A 22123-nucleotide genomic window follows, 5' to 3' on the forward strand; every position below is an offset into this window, starting at 1 on the left:
ATACCACCTTCATCAAATGCACCTTAAAGTTCATTTGATTGAATGGCACAGAGGACTTGAAAGTGTGTTTGCTAATGTGTTTTATTCTTATTTTAAATTAACTTATTTAAAATAGTCAGTCAGCTCTCAGTCCTAGCCTATGAGTGAACTTCAGCCTAATGTCTCTGGAACTCTCATTTCAGTGTTCATAAAATGGTTTTCATTGGGCTGGAGAGATGGCTCAGCAGTTAAGAACATTGGCTGCTCTTCCAGAGGACCCAGATTCAATTCCCCAGAACCCACATGGCAGGCAGCTTATAACTGTCTGTAACTCCAGTTCCAGAGGATGTGACACCCTCACATAGATATACATACAGGCAAAACATCAATCACCGTTCATAAAATAAAAATCAATTAAATTATTTTTTGAAAAAATGATTTTTGTCTTGGCAAGTTTGTTTTTTGTGGACAGAGAATTTCACTATGCAACCCAGGCTGGTTTTGAACTGGCAATCAGCCTGCCTCGGGTCTAAGAACTAAGATTATGGGTGTGTACCACCACAGACAGTGACCAAATAAAGCTTCACTGGGGAACAGCTGTCCTCTTTAGTTAACAATGCATCTCCTGTGTCTATGGCATGAGAAGTTGCAATTGGGACTCTATGGCCTTCAAAGGTTAAAATGTTTATCATGGCTCTTTGTAGCTTGCCCACTTCTGGCCTATAAGGAGTAGCACAATGAGACTAGGAGAGACCGGAGACCTGAGCTGTGCTCTTCTGTGCCCTAGCACTAGATACTAACAGTGGACAACACAGAAATACCAAAAATACCAGGGACTTTTACCTGCCATTTTCCTGAGGAGACCTGGAAATAACAAAAGTATCGGTTAGAGTTCAATTATCTTTGTAACTGTCACATCATTCATTGTTATTTGAAATGTCTTCTTAAGGAAAATACGTAACCAAATCAGATCTACACTGTGCTAGAAGTTAAAACAGAAAGGGAGCTTGAGGCTAGCCTGTTGGTCTACATGCTAAGTTCTAGGACAGTCAGGCCTACATAGAAAGATGGTGTCTCAAAAAACAAAAGGAAATGAAGGTGAAGAAAAAAAGAAGTCATCTTAAAGCCAAGGATTTTACAGTTTTTTTTTTTTTAACTTACGCTAAAAATACTTCTTAAGTGTGTGATTCATCTCTGTAAATCAACTTACTGGCAGATCATCAGAAGATTTCAATTGCTGGTATTAAAATCAAGACTGGCAGGCTGGAGAGATGGCTCCGTAGTTAAGAGCACTTGTACTAAGACCATTGGTAAAGGTCTGACCAGCTAGCCTCCGGTACATTGCATGGTGTTTAGTCTTTGTTTATTTTATAAAACAGGCATCAAACAGATGATCTTGTTCTGTAAAGATGCTTAGCAGTTCTGGAAGAGTACTGGCTGCTCTTCCAGAGGACCCATATTGGATCCCCAGCACCCACTTGGCAGCTCACATGCTGTAACTCTAGTCCCTGGGGATCCTATATCCTCTTCTAGCCTCTGGGGGTGGGGGCTGTACACATGCATCATATAGTTACATGCAGGTAAAACACCCATATACACAAAATAACAAAAATTTAAAAAAAATAGAACATCTCCTACACCTAAAACTGTGCTAAGCACTTTTCAAAAATTAGTTCACTTAATCCTCATTAAGATTCATTAAGGACTGCTAATATCCACCTTGCATGTGAAGAGACTAAAGAACAAAGACATCGTTAATTTCCCCCAAAGTATTGCAGAAGCATTTTTAAAGTGGTACTCATAGGTGAATTTATTTTATTCAGAGGAAAAGTTGAGATCAAGTACTCCACTCAGAACCATCAGCCCAAGGTGCACAGGCAGCATTCCCGGCAGACAAGCTAGACAAAATGACTCTAGAGGTCATGTGTGCCACAGGCTATCATATGAGTGTGATCTTCATTCTGGCCATGTGGAGGTGCTGCAGTGCTCAGCTGGAAGGGCTGTTGTGGCATAAGGTCAAGTAGATAGTGCAGCAGGCATTGCCTCCCTGAACTAGGTAGTTATGTGCCCTTGGGTTAGTGATTTCAATTTTCTCTGTTCTGGTTTCTTTACAGAAGGAAACTGGGCACCATACACACACACACACACACACACACACACACAGAGAGAGAGAGAGAGAGAGAGAGAGAGAGAGAGAGAGAGAGAGAGAGAAACACGCGCGTGCATACACACACACACACATAGGCACACTATTAGTGCTACACAAATACTTGCTGTGATTACTGCCAGTGCAAGTACTGCTGAGAACATGAAGCACAGCCCCAACTTGTGTCCCCGTATCCAACATCCAGGCAAAAGCAATTGCCCAGCTCCCAAATAGAAGACTCTCATGTGGAGGTAAAGAGAAAGCCCTGGAATATGAGCTACTTCATTTCAAAGTCCCTCCTCCACCCTCAGGTGAGAGCTGCTAGTCCACAGTAGGCTAGTTGATTCCTTTAACCTGTTTGTCCCTCCAGAAAAGGAGGGTTGGAAGTGTCTGCCCTGAGAATTGACAGTTACCTCACTACAACACTGAGAAGCTTCAGAGAAAGCCTGAAGTCACTTCTAGTCTGACTCCAGGGTCCAGTGCCTAATGAGAGCTGCATAGCTAGTCTAAACAAAGCCTAGGTTCTTACTATAGTCCAGCCTCAGACGGAGCTACATCTCCATGGATACATTACTTTGACTGTCATTAACTCAGTTTCACTTGCACAAAACTAGTGTTAATTAATTCACCAGAAGTAACATTATTGCAGCACTCCATTCACGTGCTGTTAGAATCTGTGTGGGGCACACCAGGCTAGTCCATTCAGACAAAGAGCAACACGGCACACTCGCGTTATTAGAGTACATCTCATTACCTGAATTCAAGAACACGCATGTCCTTGTATCCTGGCAACCCTGTGAATGCGTTTCCAACCTGTTCAGAACACAAATATAAAGAAGATAACTATGTAGACTATGCGAAAGAATATTTCAACGCTTTGAAGAACAGAAGAAAAAGGATGCTTGTGTCTGACAATTATCGGAGCTCATCCACATAGATCGAAGGTTAGAATGTTAGAAAATGATGTTTACTGCAATATTATCATCATCTCTTTTTCATTTTAGCTTTCATGACTTGAGTGTGCCTTGATTTTATTTTTGTAACCTAAAAAAGCACACGTCTTATTAGTTAAAGCAACATTTTCCTCCTTTGTGTGAAACATTAAGAAAAAAAACATCCATTTCAAAAGAAGCTATAATAGTATTTGTATAACAGCATTTTTAAATGTTATTATTCCAACTGGAAATCTGGCCCCAGCAGGCACCCTGGCAGAGTCAAGTGTCTGTTTTCTCTGAGTGTGAATGTGTCTGAGAGTCTGCTTCCTGTCCCCACATCACAAGAAAACTAGAAATACACTCAGCAGTCAACAAAAGTCTACAAGGCCCGAGTTATCCCCGACAGACTGGTCGTCACATAATAGATGAAGAAGCAGTGCCCAGATAACTCCGCTGGCTAAAGTATCAATACATGAGTGTCACATCCGTGAGAGCTGGTTTCTATACCAAGTCTTTAAAATGCAGCCACATCTGTCCATACAAGCTCAGCAACTGAAGAAAGAAAAAGAATGTCACACTGGGAATGTAAAAAATAATCTAATTATATAAAAAAAATATGTATTTCAACAAAATTTAATGTTTAATCCATAATAATTCCAAAGGTGGCTCACCAGATGGATAGGGCAAACACAAGAAAAATGGAAATGTTAGGGAACTTTATAGACTTCTCTGGAGAGCTGCTTTTAACCACAACCTCACTAAATCAGGGGAGTAAAACTATTTGGAATCCTGGTTCACTGCAGATCTTCTTGTTTTGTTTTGTTTAATTTATTTATTTATTAAAGATTTCTGTCTCTTCCCCGCCACCACCTCCCATTTCCCTCCCCCTCCCCCAACCAAGTCCCCCTCCCTCATCAGCCCAAAGAGCAATCAGGGTTCCCTGCCCTGTGGGAAGTCCAAGGACCACCCACCTCCACATCCAGGTCTAGTAAGGTGAGCATCCAAACTGCCTAGGCTCTCACAAAGCCAGTACGTGCAGTAGGATCAAAAACCCATTGCCATTGTTCTTGAGTTCTCAGTAGTCCTCATTGTCCGCTATGTTCAGCGAGTCCGGATTTATCCCATGCTTTTTCAAACCCAGGCCAGCTGGCCTTGGTGAGTTCCCAATAGAACATCCCCATTGTCTCAGTGTGTGGGTGCACCCCTCACGGTCCTGAGTTCCTTGCTCGTGCTCTCTCTCCTTGTGCTCCTGATTTGGACCTTGAGATTTCTGTCCGGTGCTCCAATGTGGGTCTCTGTCTCTGAAATGCCCTATCATACAACAAAAGTATATGCTCAACTATGTTCATAGCAGCATTGTTTGTAATAGCCAGAACCTGGAAGCAACCTAGATGCCCTTCAATGGAAGAATGGATGAAGAAAGTATGGAATATATACATATTAGAGTACTACTCAGCAGTAAAAAACAAGGACTTCTTGAATTTTGCATGCAAATGAATGGAAATAGAAAACACTATCCTGAGTGAGGTAAGCCAGACCCAAAAAGAGGAACATGGGATGTACTCACTCATATTTGGTTTCCAGCCATAAATAAAGGACATTGAGCCTATAATTCGTGATCCTAGAGAAGCTAAATAAGAAGGTGAACCCAAAAAAAGACATAGAGTCATCCTCCTGGATATTAACTTTCATCGGGCGATGAAAGGAGACAGAGACAGAGACCCACATTGGAACACTGGACTGAAATCTCAAGGTCCAAATCAGGAGCACAAGGAGAGAGAGCACGAGCAAGGAACTCAGGAGTGCGAGGGGTGCACCCACACACTGAGACATTGGGGATGATCTATCAGGAACTCAACAAGGCCAGCTGGACTGGGTCTGAAAAAGCATGGGATAAAACCGGACTCCCTGAACATAGATGACAATGAGGACTGCTGAGAAGTCAAGATCAATGACACTGGGTTTTGATCCTACTGCATGCACTGGCTTTGTGGGAGCCTAGGCTGTTTGGATGTTCACCTTACTAGACCTGGATGGAGGCGGGAGGTCCTTGGACTTCCCACAGAGCAGGGAACCCTGACTGCTCTTCGGGCTGATGAGGGAGGGGGACTTGGTTGGGGGAGGGGAGGGATATGGGAGGCGGTGGAGGGGAGGAGGCAGAAATCTTTAATAAACAAATAAAAAAATAAAATTAAATAAATTTAAAAAAGAAAATAAAGAAAAATGCAATGAAAAAATAAAAATAAAATAATATGTGTATTTATATATCACATATAAATAAATATAATATTATAAAAAGAAAAGGAGGAGTAAGAAAACAAGAAGAGGATGACACAGAGTCAGAGTGAAAGTAAGACAGAGAGAAGTAAGAAAAGGAAAAGGCCCAGAGGCAAAAGGTAGATGGGATAGTTTGAGTTAGAAAAGCCGGCTAGAAACAAGGCAAGCTAAAGCGAGGCATTCATAAGAAAGCAATAAGCCTCTCTGTGATTTATTTGGGAGCTGGATGGTGGGCCCCCAAAAGAGTCAAAGAGCAAAGAACAAATAGTAGATCTGGGAGAAAAACAACAACAAGAATCAGAAGTCTAAGGTCGTGCATTTGCTGGTCAACTGAATGAGCATCAACTTTCCTCTTGGAACTAAGACTGCCCTGCCTTCCACCATATCCGCCTTTGAACATTAAAATGAATGGAGCTGAAAGCATCCCATCAACTGCACAATGCCATTATTACCAAGGGATTGGGTCCAAACATATACAGGTGTTCTAAGTCACGGCATACAGTTAACTACTGCACAGAGATTCAGTGCAAGAAATCATTTCATTTTGTCAGCACCCATATTAGGAACAGGTACAACTTACTGAGCAACTGCTCTATCTGGGGCTCAGGAAGTCTACTTCTAATCTTTGAAGTACCACCAAGACATACATACTACCCTGATTTTATAAATGACAGAACTGAGACACTAAGATGGCACTCACTTGGCCAGGATCACAGAAAAGCTTTTAACCAGTCCCTCATAATGTCAGGCTGTGGATTTTTTTTTAATCTTAGTTTACTGAAGATCCTGTTTTAAGAATGAAGAATTCGAGGATGGCTGGCTCAGAAGTTACTTGCCAGTCAGCTTATCTCTAATGCTGCCATTCATGTTTGCCCATTGAACTACACTGCCCTTTCCTTTTTCTCCTGCCTCATAGTACATTTGAAATGGAGAAACTCATAGTTTCTGAAGGAGTCTCTGTACAGGAAACAAGGAAGGACCACTTTGAAAGGCAAATGGAGGCTGGAAGGATGGCCCAATGGGTGAAGGGTTTGCCATGCAAGTGTGAAGGTCTGGATTCAAATTCCTAGAAACTGACGTAAGGCCAGATGCCATGAAGAGCATCTGTAATCCCAGTGCTTCAGACAGGAGGTAGAGACAGGAGGATGCCTGGGAGCTAGCATGCCAGACAGCCTGATACACACATCAGCAAACAACAGGGACCCTGTCTAAACAAGGCATAAAGCAAGAACCAAATACTGAGGCTGTCCTCTGACCTCCACATGCAGGTTGAACCATATACGTGTACAAGCACACAAACGTACACACGCGTGCATGAGCACACACACACACACACACAAAACCTTCCACACAAAGAAATAGTTATCAGAGCACATGTCACTCCAGGTCAGAAGGTGAAGGTGGTACAGAGGCTAGTCAGAAGGAGAAGGGGTGGCTCATGGTTGGCCCAGACCATTCATCACCCTCAAACTACCTCAGCTCAGTGGCCACATATTTCATAAAGTCGTTACTGAGGGGACACCTTTCAGAGTGTTTATTAGCTTTTTCTCTAAATATCCAGTCATTTCTGCAGTTGTTTACTGAAACACTGAAGCTGGTTAAAGGCTCCTTAATCCAGGCAGGAAGACCAGACAGCCAACTCAAGACAGATCTGATGCCAGGTGGCCACTGGCCTGGCTGACATTTCTCCCACATACCATACAGCCTTGCAACTTGGCCGCACACTTAGGAAAAGAATCGTCTGGCCTAGCCTCCTCCCCATGTCTGAAGGCTGCAATGATGCTATTTGGCTGACAGACGCATATTTTTGTTTCCCATCTGGATACAATGACCGGGGAAGGAAATTAAGCCAAGGTAATGGAATTAACAAACTTGGTCAAGAAGAAGTCAATCAAGTAGAGATGGAAAAGAAACAAACAGGAAGAAATGGTGTGCCCCAGTCATCACATAGATGAGCAGATGGCACCCAAGGCGATGCTACAGAAGAACAAAGACACACTAGAAGGGCACCAGGTATGGCTGATGTGTAATGGAAGAATTCTGAGCTCAAGCTTTATCCAGAATTCTTTCCCAAGGTAAGTAACAGCACGGTTTAGCACATGGTTATTTAGAAAATTCCCTTAAAAAAAAAAAAAAACCTCTCATCAGAGCCAGAAGACAGAGGGATTTACTTTTCACATCCCTTCTAGTGCTTCTCAACTTTGCACACTTGAACCTGTGAGTTAACTACTTAAAAGTGTCCAAACAAAAGGCAGTTTGGATGCTCATCTTACTAGACCTGGATAGAGGTGGGCAGTCCTTGGGCTTCCCACAGGTCAGGGAACCCCGATTGCTCTTCGAGCTGATGAGGGAGAGGGACTTGATCGGGGGAGGGGGAGGGAAATGGGAGGCGGTGGCGGGGAGGAAGCAGAAATCCTTAAATAAATAAATAAATTTAAAAAAAAGAAAAAAAAGAAAGCAGTGACCCTTCTTAAGTGTTAAAAAAAAAAAGAATAAAGATGAAATTTTAAAAATTAAAGCTAATGTTCTCTCCAGGAAAAAGATAAGCAGCACATAGCTGCTCAGAGACATCCATTCCTCCAGACATTGACGAGTCTAAATTAAAGCACAGAGCCCGAATTAAAGCACAGAGCCCGCGCGTCCTCCGCTGCGCTGAGTTGCAAAGAGCATTTGCTTGTTAACGGGCAGAAAGAGGTTTCTGTGACAGAGCTGACCTTTCTCTGAACGTTTCCCAACATTTTCTGAACCCTAGGAACTCACCAGATGCTCAGCTTGAGTTCTCACCTTACCTTTAAGCACTGTTGTGGTTATGAAAAACTTAATCCCCAACAAACAATCATGTTAACCAGTCAAATGAACCACCCGCATGGTGATGTTTGTTTCCCATAATGCACAAGTTTAAATAAATAAATAAAAGTTTCTTTAAAAACATTAAAGAGAAAAATCACCCACCTCTGAAATAAACTCTTCAACAAGGAGCCGGTAGAGGGCACTGGCGGGGTCCCGCAGCTCTTCGCTGTATTGCTCCCCCAGAAGGTGGATGCTGAATTCAGCTATCTGTTCCACAGCAGGCTGTGTGGGCCCCTCTGTCACCTCCTCAATTTCATTGCTGATCTGGATTTAGAAAGAATAATAAATATCCGTATTTATTTATTCAGTCAATAAATATTTACTGATTACCCTCAGTGTTCCAGATACTACATTTAATGATAACTTTTTATGTAGTATTTAATTTTACAATAAATTGAATAACTTTTAGGATATACGTGAATGTTATAATCACTATACAATTGTATATTGTTTCAGCACACATTGATGAGGAAGAGCAGGAATATTTCCATAGGAAACTATCAAGATGAGTAAGAAAATAGTTGAACATTCTATAATTTCATCAAAACATGGCTTACAGAGATAGTTCTCAAATATTTTGATTCAAAAATCCATTTAGACTCTTGAAAATAACTCAGCAACTCAGAAAAGTTTTATTGATAAGTATTGTAACTCTAAATATTTACCAACAAACTTTTCATTCAAAAGATAAATTTGAAAAAGATATACTAATTCATTTAAAAACAACAGAGTAGTTGGGTATAGTGGTACATGCTTTTAGCTCCAACACTGAGAGGCAGAGGCAGGTAGATCTCTCTGAGTTCAAGGACAGCCTGGTCTACATGGTGAGCTTCAAGCCAGCCAAGGCTGCATAGGGACACCCTGTCTCAAATATAATAATAATAGCAGAGTAAGCAAATTTCATGCAAAAGTCAACAACACATGCTATAAAGCTGAAAATAGTGGGAAAGTGACATTGTTTATACTTCTGTAAATTCCTGAATGTCTGGCTTAATACAATATGGCTGAATTCTCATGTTTATTTCTGTATTAAATTAATCACAATGTACTATTCTAACAAAAGCAACATGAAGAAAATCTGGGCATATAAATATGTATTAGAGAAAAGGAAACAGAACAATAATCTTTTCAGATAACTGGGAATATTCTGTAATGATACTACACCAGCTTAAAAACAGGTCATTCCTTAAACAATAATTGCCGTTGATCAAAACCACAACAGATTTTGTGCTCCACTCTGTGATATTAAAACCTAAGTCTAGCATTTGACCAGCATGTTCAAGACCCTGGGTTCAGTCACAGAAATCACACACACACACACACACACACACACACACACACAATCAGAAGCTGGTGTGGTAGTCTGTGTCTATATTCCCACAATCAGAAGGCTGAGTGAGGCTGGACAAACACCAACAGTTCAAGATCAGCCTGGGCCTCCTAGTGAGTTACAAGAGCTACAGAGTGAAGACCCAAGATGCCATCTCAAAAAGAAAAACAGAAAAGAAAAGAATTCCAGTGGCCAAAGCTGATATAACATGGGCAAAAAAATTATTATTGAATTATAACACAAATAACAAACTATAAGTCTACTCATATGAATCAAGGACTGAATAAATGAAGGTATCAATAGTTTCTTTCACAAGTTTACTTAATAAATCTAGAAGGAATGAGGGAAATCTAGCATTACTACTAGAACACTACAGTAATAGTTGCTGTATGCAGTGCATTTAAATGAGCCCATTCAAGGCGAGTGCCTCCACTGTACATACAGAAACATGGGAAGGGTGCACAAGCAGCCTGAAGATGCTGAGCGAGCCCGTGTCCTGGCTGAGACTAGACACACCGGGTGTGGTCTTTCCTTTGCACTGTACACCTTTCATCTGATGGCTATCAGAAGCCTATCAAGTCTCAGAACAGGAAGGAACCTTGACGATCACCCCCATTCCCTCTGGTGACTGAATTCTCTCCACGACATCCCTGCAAAAAGGCTGCCCATCTCCACTTAAAGAGCTGCTGTCAGAAACTGACATGCTTTTCAGAGCAGGCTCGCAAGCTTTCAAAACGCTGCCAAAGTCGGGAAAGTAAACCCAAACTGCCTCCCTATAAGTTCCATTATTGATAAAGGTTGTGTGCTCTGGCTCACACGTAAACTACAATCACAGAGGGCCTTTCACAGATGCCGGGAAGCTATCAAACTTCCTCGGACTCACCACTGGCCCTCTCCTCCTGACATTTCCACTGACCTTAAATTTACCTCGGAGTGTGGCATCCATACATGAGTTCTAATTAAGATATGGTAGCACTATCACCTACTTAACAGAGAGTTTATATTTTTATTAATGCAATCTAATATTACATGACCATTTGCTACATTTGGGTATTTTTCCAGTAAAGAACCTTCTATTTACTGCTCAGTAATGCTAAGACTACTAATGACAAAACTTGTTAGGTATGTGGAGTTTTATACAGACTGCCTTTTTGTTTATTAAATTTCATCTTGGGGTTGGAGAGATGGATCAGCAGCTAAGGGCATTTACTACCTTCTAGAGGGCTGGGTTTAGTTCCCGGCACCCATGTGAAGCAACTCACAACCACTTGTGAGTCCAGTCCCAGAGGACTTGGTGCATTGTTCTGCTCCACAGGCCCCTTCACACACATGAATGTAAAGCACACACATACAAATTCACACACACACACACACACACACACACACACACACTGTTTTTTACTGTTTTAAATACCACCTAGGTTTTTAAAACATTAAATAATAAATATATTATTTAAAATAAATATATCAGGCTGGAGAGATGGCTCAGCAGTTAGGAGCACTGCCTGCTCTTCCAGAGGTCCTGAGTTCAATTCCCAGAAACCACATGGTAGCTCACAACCATCTGTAATGAGATCTGGTGCCCTCTTCTGGTGTGCAGGCATATATGCAGACAGAATACTGCATATACATAATTAATAAATAAGTCTTTAATAAATAAATAAATTTATCTTTAAATTTCATCAGAGTAAACTGGACAGAGACTTCTACTTCTAATATTTTTATTTAAAATATACTTAGTAACCTTAACTCTGAAGAACACCTAAAATGCTGATTGCTTTAATGTTTTAAAAACCTAGGTGGTATTTAAGACAGTAAAAAACAGAAACAAAGATACCAAGATGTCAAGATGTTCAAACAGAAATTACAAGACACCAGAAAGACAATTTCATATAGATGGTGTCACCTTCCATGAAGCAGATATTATTCCTTCATGGCATAAGCTGTAATTTTAAAGACTACAAAAGGTTAAAGTACCAACTAGAAGCCCTGTCCTTGTTGAAAGTCAAATCCATAGCAGGGGTTCTTAAATCTCTGGGGACATTTGACAAAACATTAGAAAAGATTGGAGGAAGAGCTGAAGAAGAGAAAGAACTGAATAGATACAACATTGAGTTCCAACAAAGAAATAAAAGTTACTGAAATGAAATGAAGACCCCTGATGGGGAAATGAGGCAGTCAGACTTACAACTGCTCATGAGAGGTAATAGCTAAGACAGTCTCAGAATTTATATTAAACATAATGCTTCACACTAAGTAGATATAACAAACTCAAAACACAATAAATAACTCGTCTTTTTTTGTACTCTGCTTTCTGGAACTCTGCAGGCTCGGGGTCTGTACAGATGGAAGGCAGTGAAGCGAGTCCACAGGGGGCGTTGATCTAACAACGTGTGTTCACATTAGGGGTCCGGGCTATATTATGGGAATCTAAAATTATTTTAAATGTTTTTTCATCATTGTGTCTGATACGGTGACAACCTGAGGTCACTGGTGTTGTTACTACAGCAGTTCTGCAGCACCATGAGTGACACCCACATAAAGAGACTTTACCCAGCAGACTTACTAATTAAACACATGTGTTCTGACTGTCCCATTAGCTTGCTCGTCCTCTCCCCAGTCTAATCCAGAAGAAGGTCTGAATTTTCTTCAAGTCTATGAGAGCTGAGAAGGGTAAGGAAGCAGTGCAAGAAGTTTGAAGCTAACCGAGGTTGATTTGTGAGCTTTAAGGAAAAAAGCCACACCTATAATATAGAAGGGCAGGTTATTTAACACAGTACGAGAAGTCTCCATCACTGAAATGAAGCAAAAAAAGGAAAGAAAAGGAATCCAAGCTGGAGGAGGGGGAGTTAAGACACAGTGTGCGTTTACAAACGATGTGGCTATATATGTGTTCACAAACATGGACACCTACCGAATAACTGCTAGAGCTCACAATCAAATTCAGTAAAGTTGCCATCTACAAAATTAACCAACAAAAGCCAGCAGTACTTTAAAACTAATAATAACTTTGTTGCAGAAGGCAGCCTCATTCTTAACAGTTACCAAAAATTCAAATTCTTAGGAATATATTTATTTAAGGAAGTGAAGGAGCTCTACAATGAAATTATAAAACACCGAAGAGGATGATGCACACACGAGGAAAAATATCCAATGTTTATGGACTATGAGAATTAATATTGCTAAAATTCTGTACTCCCTAAAGAAATTTCAGGTTTAATATAATCTCCATCAAAATACTGGTGTTTTTCATAAAACCATAAAAAAATTTCAGAATCAAAAAATACCCTAAATAGCCACAGAAGTCTGGAGCAAAAAGACAAAAATTGGGTCACAGGACCAACTTTGAAACAAACTACAAAGGTGCAATAATTAGAAAGCATGGACCAAACACAAAAACAAACATATAAACCCATGGAACAAAGACAAATTAGTCCATTCCTTTATGACCACTTGAATTTTGGCAAGTCCCAAAAACATATAAGAAAGAAAACTGCATCAATAAAGTGTTTCGGGGAAACTGCATATCAATATGCCAAAGAACAAAACTCTATCATGCATAAAATCAATTCAAAATTGGGCAAAGGCCTAATGTAACTAGCCTGGACTAAGAAACTCCTAGGAGAAACTTGGAGAAAACCATTGGAGACATCTGTATAGACCAGTGTTTTTATGAGATCCTGAAGCGCAGGCTACAGATGCAGACTAATGGCCTTAACATCCAACAAAGGAGCTACCGGACAGCAAAGTAAGCAATGATGAGAATGAAGAAACAAACTACAGGATGCACTGACTACTACCAAGCACTGGGCTGAGCTCCTGGAGCTTAGCTGAAGAGAGGGAGGAGAGACCATACGAGCAAGAGGTGTCAAGATCATGATTGGGAAAACCACAGAGACAGCTGACCCGAGCTAGTGGGAGCTCATGGAGTCCAGACTGATAGCTGGGGTTCTTGCATGGAACCCAATTAAGCTCTCTGAATGTGGGTGATAGTTATCTATTGGAGGGCCGCTGGAAGTGGGGCCAGGACTTATCCTGGGTGCATGAACTGACTTGTGGGAGCTCATTCACTATGGTAGGATACCTTGCTCAGCCTTGATACAGGGAGGAAGGGCTTGGTCCTGCCTCAATATGGATACTAGACTTTGTTGACTCCCCAAGGGAGGCCTTACCTCCTCTGAGGAGTGAAGGGGGTCGGGAGAAGGGGAGGAAGGGGAAACTGGGGCTAATATGTAAAATCAAAAATAAATAAATAAAGCAGAAAAAAAGAAAGAACATGCAGAATAGGAGAAAATATCCGCACTCCATACATTTGATTATGGATCGATATTTAAAGTTTATAAAGAGCTCAAGCAACTCCATAGCAACAAGACAAAATAGTCTGACTTTAAACAAGCTGAGCAACTGAACAGATGTTTCTTCAGGGAAAATACATAAATACTGACCAAGGAAGAGAAGGAGGCAAATGGAACTCCTCCCCCTGACTTCACATCAGTTATAATGTCCACACTAAGAAGGAAGAATGTAAGGTAACCAAACCTCACCTTTCTGAAGAATGTCTTCATCATTTGCTCCTTAATAAGTCAGTCACAATACAAGGAGTCCTTAAGTTGTTTTTTTTTTTTTCAATTCAGAATTTAAGGGGGAAAAAGTTGTGGTTATGTGTGCGTGTGCGTGTGCGTGTGTGTGTGTGTGTGTGTGTAGTGGTATGTGTGTGCTAACGTGTGCAGGATATGTGCCTGTGTGTACACAGGTCTGCACATGCATGTGCAGGGAAGCCAGAGGTTGACAGCAGGTGCCTTCCTCAACTGCTCACCGTTTCTCTCACTGAGGGAGAGTGTTTCACAAAACCCAGGACTCATAGATTCAGTTACTCTAGCCTGCCAGCTTTGGCTGAGGAGCCAGCTCTGGGATACAGGGGGCTGCGGTGGCTGCCTGCCTTTCTGTGACGGTGATAAGGTCAGGCTGCCTGACTTTCTCTGTGGAAGATACAAACAGGTTGCAAGGCTGCCTAGCTCTCTATGGGGGTGATGCCGGCGGGCTGTGTGACTGTCTGACTTTCTATTGGGGTGATACAGGCAGACTCCCTGACAGCCTGCCTTTCTATGACGATACACGAGGACTTCTGTGCCTGTCTAGCTTTCTGTGAGGGTGAAACAGCAGGCAGCCGTGCCTGCGTGGCTATAGATGAGAGTGATGCAGATGGACCGTGATGGCTGCCTGGCTTCCTAAGTGGGTACTGGGGATTTGAATTCATTTCTTACTTCTGCATCTCTAGTGTTCCCTCTGCTGAGCCATCTCCCAACCCAGAACTGAACACACCTTTCAATAATTTGCTTCCATCTGCCTGGGCAGGGTACACTCCTTTATTCCCCCTGTACTCTTTGGTAGTGGACCCTCATCTCTAGGTGCCTTTAGTAGACAGGCTCCTGTTGATGGGGGTGCATTTAAAAGGCGCGAGCACTTTCAGAATTTTAAAGCGAATAAAATCTATTTCCTTTCAAAGGATGTTGGGCCCAATCTGCTAAGAGCTAGAAGGTCATTTGTTTATCAGCCTGAGAGGTTCTCAGAAATCCTCTATCAAAAATTTACCAATTAGAAAGACTTATTCAGCTCTTCCAAGGGACATCAGACATCTGAATTGCTGGATTTAGAATTCATAATATTTTTCAGAGCCACGCACTGTGTGAAGTCCTGTGTAGTCTAGAAATGGAATAAACGCTGTTAACCCACATCTTCCATGTTAGAAAGCAACAAAGCAGAGCTGGACTTACGCTCTCCTCTGGCGACACCACACTGCTCTCTGAGGCCACCCCTGGATACGAAGCACTGGGAACAGTACCTAAGCAGAAAACAAAACACACTTGGCATTAGTCCTTGAGTAATCCAGAATTCACATCAGGAATTAAAGACTTACTTCAAAAGTCATTCTTATAAGTCCTTTGCTTTCTTATACTGAAGGGTTTTTTTAGTTATAAACTCAAGAGACATTTGTAGAGGCTTCCTAGAATCTTAATAATTATGATTCACTAAACGAGTAGGTTTTTTGTTTATTTAGTGTGTCAGGCTCTAATATAGATATGAAGATGCAAAAAGAAAGTCTCTATTTCTCGGGATATCTAGTTAGTAAAGGAAACAGGCACCAAAGTTCATAAATATGCTTGACTTATGAAACTGTAGCTTGGCCATTATTTAACAACCATCAAAACGGAGCCACATCATGCTATTCTATTTTTGTATCTGCTCAAAATTTCTAACAAAAAGAAGTTTATACTTTTTATTAAAAATAATAAAGGCTTGGCTGTATCCTTTGGTAGAGTGCCTCCCTAGTATGAAAAATGCCTTTGGGTTCAATAGAACCCAAAGAAAGAAGAGGGAAAGAGAAGAAAAGAAGAAAGGAATGGGGAAGGAGTGGTGAGAAAGAAGACAGGAAGAAACAGGAGAGAAAGAGACTGACTAATTTACAAGAAATACAGAACTTGGGACTGGAGAGATGCATCAGCAGTTAGAGTGCTTCCTGCTCATCCAGAGGACCCTAGTTTGGTTCCTAACACCCACATCACACAGCCTGTAACTCCAGTTCCAGAGGATCTGACACTGCACTTGGTCCGATACCCTCTTCTGACCTCCCCAGGCAATACATACACTTTGCATACAGACACACACACACACACACACACACACACACACACACACAGACCACACACACACACACGAGAGAGAGAGACAGAGACAAAGACACACAAGCAACAAAATTAAATTTTAAAAAATCTAAATTAAAAATTATGAAAATCTTTTAAACTTTAAAAAGAATACAGAGCTTAAAGGATGTTCTACACCCCAGGATGTGTCAGGAAACCCTTGTATCGGGAAAGTCACACAAAGTTGAAGGTTCTACCTTCAACCTAAGTGTCTGTCTTAAAATAATTCATGCATCACATTCATGTTTTAAGGTATTTTCTGACTCTTAAAATACACACAGCATAATATCATGAACCAAGTAAAAAATATTTTTTTTCTTGAGCAATACAAAAATAGATGGGGAACTGATATTTTTAAAATGTGAGCCAAAAACCTATACTTGCTTAAAAAAACTGTCTTAACTCTTCAATAGCTAGGAAATAAAGGTGAATGAAAGCAAAAAAGCATACCTGTAAATGTTGAGGTATCACCAGCAGGAACCAGGGATGACAACTCAGGCCTAGAAGGGGGAAAATGCAGGTATTTAAAATTACAGAAACCTGGGAAAGTATTATAAAATTTGGAACTTGGGTTCCATGGTGGTTTGAAAGAAACTGGTCCCCAAAGAGAGTGGCACTACATGGAGGTGTGGTTTTGTTGGAGTAGGAGTGGCCTTGTAAGATGAAGTGTGTCACTGTGGGGGGTGGGCTTTGGGGTCTCCTTTTAGACTCAGTGTGGCCAGGGCAGGGAACCCGGACTGTTCTGTGGACTGGAGGGGGGGGGGGGAGGAGTGGGGGGAGGGGGAGAAGGGTGGGAGGAGGGGGAGAAGGGTGGGAGGAGGGGAAGGGAAATGGGAGGCTGGGAGGAGGTGGAAACTTGTTTTTTGTTTATGTTTTTTTTTCTTCTTTTCGCAATAAAAAAAAATTAAAAAAAAATTATTTCATTACTACTTCATAACTGGAATTTTGCTACTGTTATGAATTGTAATTATCAGATATACATATCTGACATGTGACCCCTGTGGGGCTTGTGACCCACAGCTTGAGAATGTGACCCACACCATGCTAGAGGAAGCCACCACTAAAAAAGAAAAAAAAAAAAAAAAAGAAAAAGTTTATAAAAAATAAAAAAGAATAGACTCAGTGTGGCAGACAGTTTGCCTCCTGCTGCCTGCGGATCAAGATGTAGAACTCTCTGCTCCTTCCGTAGCGCCATGTCTGCCTGTATGCCACCATGTTCCACCATGATGATGACGAACTAAACCGCTGAAACTGTGAGCTACCCCAGTTAAACGTTTTCCTTTAGAAGAGGTGCAGGTCATGGGGTCTCTTCACAACCATAGAAACCGTAGCTAAGACGGGTTTCCAAAGGAATTCTTTAGCCAAATAAGGGTCCCCACGCCAACATACAAAGCTGTAAAGTAAAAACAAGTTATAACTTCATAACTTACTTATGTTGTATTTATTGATGTCTCATCAACATAGCCATCCTATATAAAGAACCTTCCTAGTTATAGCTCATTGTCCATTTTTTTTCCGCCAGGTAAAATCATTATGTGAAACTATTCCGTTGCCTACTTTATCTTTGTCCCCCACCCGCTTAATCCTCTAGAATGTATCATCCGTATAGAAGTCTTGCACTCATTCGACAGTTAGATTAAGTGATATTATACCTAGAAACTTTCCTTATTCTCAATGGCCACACTCCAGGTATTCAGTGCTCACATGTGGCTAATGGCCATCACATTAGACAAGACAATTAAGAGCATTTGCAGCATCGCAGAAGGGTCTGTTTGAGAATCCAAACTCCAGGCTCAGAACACAGTTCAATGGAAGAGTATATGCCTAGCATGTTTATGGCTCCAGCCTTGATCCTAATCTCTACAATTAAAGGGATGGGGAGATAATAAGAAGAACTTCACAAGATTAAGAACTTGCCTACCATATCCCTTTCATTTTCCAATGTCTAAAACTTTAAAAGGGTATTTTTATAGGGCTAAGGATGTAGTTCAGTTGGTCGAGTGCTTGCCTAGCACACATGAAGCCCTGGGCTCACTCACCAGTACCACATTAACTAGGTATGGGAGTTCTTGCCTGCAACCATAACTCTCAGTGTAAGATTTGAAGGAACATTAGTATAAACCATGGTAATAAAACATTTGTGATTGAAGGTAAAGCAGAGGCATGTTCTCCACACCCTCAGGCACACATAGAAAATCAGAGAAACTGATTTTTAAAGTATCTTACCAGAAAGATTATTCCAGTTTTAAAAACACCATCTGACAGAGTAACTTATTAAAATCATTATACAAAACCTATCCTTATTCGTTGGTTAGAACATTTCCACCTGACATCACTTACTAAATGAGTAATCACTAGAAGAACTTAAAGTCATATGACATCTGGACAAGTGATTTAGATAAGTACAGGAAGGCCTCAGTAACAGAAACCATCAAGAGACATCTTGGGTTACAGGATGTGAAGGGAAAATAAAATGAGGTTCAGAGGCATTTAGAATACATATTAGCATAATCAAACCTGAAGAGGTCCCTCAGTTACCCACAAGCAATACCTTCGTGCACAGACAGAAATAATAACTGATTAGTAATTATTAATTATTACTATAGTAATAATTTGGGAGGCAAATTCATCAAAGTCAGCCCGAACTGCTCCATGCAGGAGAGCAATGTGTATGCTAACATGTGCAGTACCAGTGTAGACCTATGTGTGTGCAGTGCCAATGTAGACCGATTTGTGCACAGTGTTAGTGTAGACTGATGTGTGTGGTAACATGTGCAGTGCAGTGTAGACCGATTTGTGCACAGTGCCAGTGTAGACTGATATGTGTGGAGTGCCAGTGTAGACCGATGTGTGTGGTAACATGTGCAGTGCCAATGTAGACAGATGTGTGTGCAGTGAACATGTGCAGTGCCAGTGTGGCCTCTCATAGGCTGCATTACAGGCTGTTTTATAACATGGAATCTCTCTTCATACAGACAGAATCATGCTTTGTCTTTCTTTTCAGAATTTTTCTTGAGACTTGGGGCTGTGAAGAGAGCATGAAGTGATGTGGGGGTGATTTCTTTCTAATCTGTTGCTTTCGTTGGTTAATTAATAAAGAAACTGCCTTGGCCCATTTGATAGGCCAACCCTTAGGTGGGTGGAGTAAACAGAACAGAGTGCTGAGAGAAAGAAGCTGAGTCAGGGAGTCGCCATGATTCTCCCACTCCAGACAGACGCAGGTTAAGATCTTCCCTGGTAAGCCACCTCATGGGCCACACAGATTATTATAAATGGATTAGATCAATAAGTAAGAGCTAGCCAATAAGAGGCTAGAACTAATGGGCCAGGCAGTGTTTAAAAGAATACAGTTTCTGTGTGATTATTTTGGGGCATAAGCTAGCCATGCGGGCAGCCAGGTGCTGGGGACACAGCCCCGCCACTCATATCACTACAATGAAGGCATTTGTTTCTACCTGACAGGAACAGGAAGGGACAGTTTGAGTTTAGTCAGGAGAATAGAAGCAACAGAATGAGCTGATCTAGCCAGCCAGCTCCAGATGAGACTGATTCCACTTCTGCCAAATCACAACTCATTTCCCCCTCGTCTAGTCCACTCTTAAGGCACTATCTTCAGGGCTTTCTTAGTGTGTGATTCAAAAAAACATCCTCCCAGTATAAACAAAAATAAATCTACACTTTTCCTCTTTAAACGCAGGTGGGGGAATACTATGTCATCTCTGGAGCATGGTGACACAGAGCCGAATTGAGATAAAATGTATGTTGTGATATTAAATAATGATTATTTAATGAATAAAAACCTTGGTCTTTGTGTAATGCATGGTGTGGGCAACTTGACCACTTCACAATGCAGAAGTAATAAAATATAATGTAAGTCATCCTGGTGAGTTAATCTATCTCCCTTCTCTCTCTGTGCATGAATGGGTATATTTACACACACACACACACACACACACACACACGAGAGAGAGAAAGAGAGAAAGAGAGAGAGAGAGAGAGAGAGAGAGAGAGAGAGAGAGAGACAGAGAGAGAGAGAGAGAGAGCAACACAAACACATACTAATTTTGGTATGGTTGCATGCACTGGGATGTTCATGTTCAGTGTTGGGTCGTGGAGAGTCTATGAGAACTTGTAAATCAAAGCCTCTTCCCTCCAGAGGATTGTACACGAGGACTGTAGAAAGGAACCAGGCACATTTCTTATTTGCTTGAGGAGATTATACAGAAGGCTGCTGAAGGCTGCATGGTGGGTTATACAGGTAGAGAAAGGCTTTAGGGTCTCCTGAAGTTACTTTCTTCGTATTTAGGCTCACGTGAGGGAACTATTGTCAAACCTCGTTTGTGTTGCTGCTTAGACAATTAAACGGTAGAATAAACACTTTACAAAGTGAAAGGTAATTTTACCAGAGATTATAATCTGAATATTGAGACTCAGATGGGTGTGGGTTTAAATCCTAAAATGCACTCCTTGCTCAGCTGGGTTGTCTAAAGTTATTTAAACTGATTTTTTTGTATAATTTTTAAAAAAAAATATATAGTAAATGCTCCATAACTTGGAGACACAGCTTGATCTGGAGGGCTAAGCACAGGCTGATTATGAAGACTTGAGTGAGGCAGCTTAATCTTGATCTTTGAAGAGCAGCAAGTAGCTAGTCACTTGTCTGGCAGAGAAGAGGGACATGGTCTAACTTTTTTATTCTGAAAGCTATTTGGCTGGTGCACAGCAAGTGGATCAGTGAGAGGCAGAGAGACCCACTAGCAAACTTTGTACTGAAAGAACTGCTTACTGGTTGTAGGAATTGGGGAACTATGAGAAGACAGGAAGAGAAAAAGGTAATTGGAAACAGAAGAGAAAGAAATTAAAAAGCAAGAGTGATGGTGGCTGTGGGGAGAGGGAGATTCATTTTTCTTTGAGGGTGTGGCCATCAGCAGCTGCCCACGCTCCTGCAGAAGATCGCACACCCATGTGCATATGAGCAGCACTAATTGGACAGAGGGGAGGAACTGAACAAGAGCTGGAAAGGGGTGTGCTGGAGGGGATTCAGGGAGAGCTGGAGGCAGAAGTGGGAAGAGGATATGATCAATCTATGCGTGATACATCAGTGAAATTCTCAAAGAATAAATGTTTTAATGTTTTTAAAAATAGAGGACATATTACTTTAAAAATCAAAAATAAAAGAGAGGGAGGAGGGAGCGAGAGAGTGTGTGTGTGCTGGGCAATAGAACGAAGAAGAGAGCAAAGTAAGGCACCTTGGGTCCAGCAGATTGTGGATGTGAAGAAGATGGTTTCTCCAGCTCTGTCATTAGGATGGAAGTTTCACAAATAGACTAATAGCCAACAGGCCAAGAGGGAAAACAGGTCCCCCACAATACCTAATCTCAAATCTTAACACAGACTCTGTGGCATCATGAGACAGATAAATGAGGCCACGAAGTTCACTCTCCTCCTGCCTGCCTGTGTTCTATTCAAAAACTCCTGTGTATATATTCCAGCTATGTCTTGACTTTGTTGTGGAAGCTGGATGTTTGGATCCTGGCGTGTTAAGTTAATTTTTTAACTTACTAGTGATTTACTATGTAGTCTCCCACATGTTGGTATACTATTGATATTCTGAAGATGACTGGAATTTAAACTTCAGTCACTATCTTCACCTTGTGAAGTCTGCTTTACATATCCGCTGCTTAGAAGCCAGAAATCCTGGCCTATGCCTAATGACCAGACGTGAAGCACTCACAGATCAATCTACGGTGTACTGTTTTCCTTCAAAACCATACTCATAACGTCAATAAAATAATCCAAACAACTACCAAGCATCTAACAACCTAACCCTCTCTAAGAAAAACCTTTTTAGTGTCGGTGTTAGCCTTAAGCTCAGTAGCAGCAGGTCATTCTCATGAAGGCAGAC

At 41.3% G+C, this 22123-nt stretch overlaps 1 protein-coding gene across 1 annotated transcript in view; it reads right to left on the bottom strand.

The window, feature by feature from the left end:
• The window catches only part of Impg2 (interphotoreceptor matrix proteoglycan 2), a 63128-nt gene that overhangs the window by 27434 nt on the left and 13571 nt on the right, over positions 1 to 22123 (bottom strand). The window contains exons 6-10 of the mRNA XM_041673486.1: positions 16669 to 16718; positions 15292 to 15359; positions 8290 to 8451; positions 2880 to 2938; positions 823 to 843 (exon numbers count right to left, since the gene is read on the bottom strand). Coding sequence (XP_041529420.1) covers positions 823 to 843; positions 2880 to 2938; positions 8290 to 8451; positions 15292 to 15359; positions 16669 to 16718 — 360 coding nt within the window. The remainder of the gene's footprint in view (positions 1 to 822; positions 844 to 2879; positions 2939 to 8289; positions 8452 to 15291; positions 15360 to 16668; positions 16719 to 22123) is intronic.

The sequence above is a fragment of the Microtus oregoni genome, unplaced genomic scaffold, assembly GCF_018167655.1.
Source record: "Microtus oregoni isolate MIOR12 unplaced genomic scaffold, Mior012 000023F_ref0000262, whole genome shotgun sequence".
In the NCBI taxonomy this organism is placed as follows: Eukaryota; Metazoa; Chordata; class Mammalia; order Rodentia; family Cricetidae; genus Microtus; species Microtus oregoni.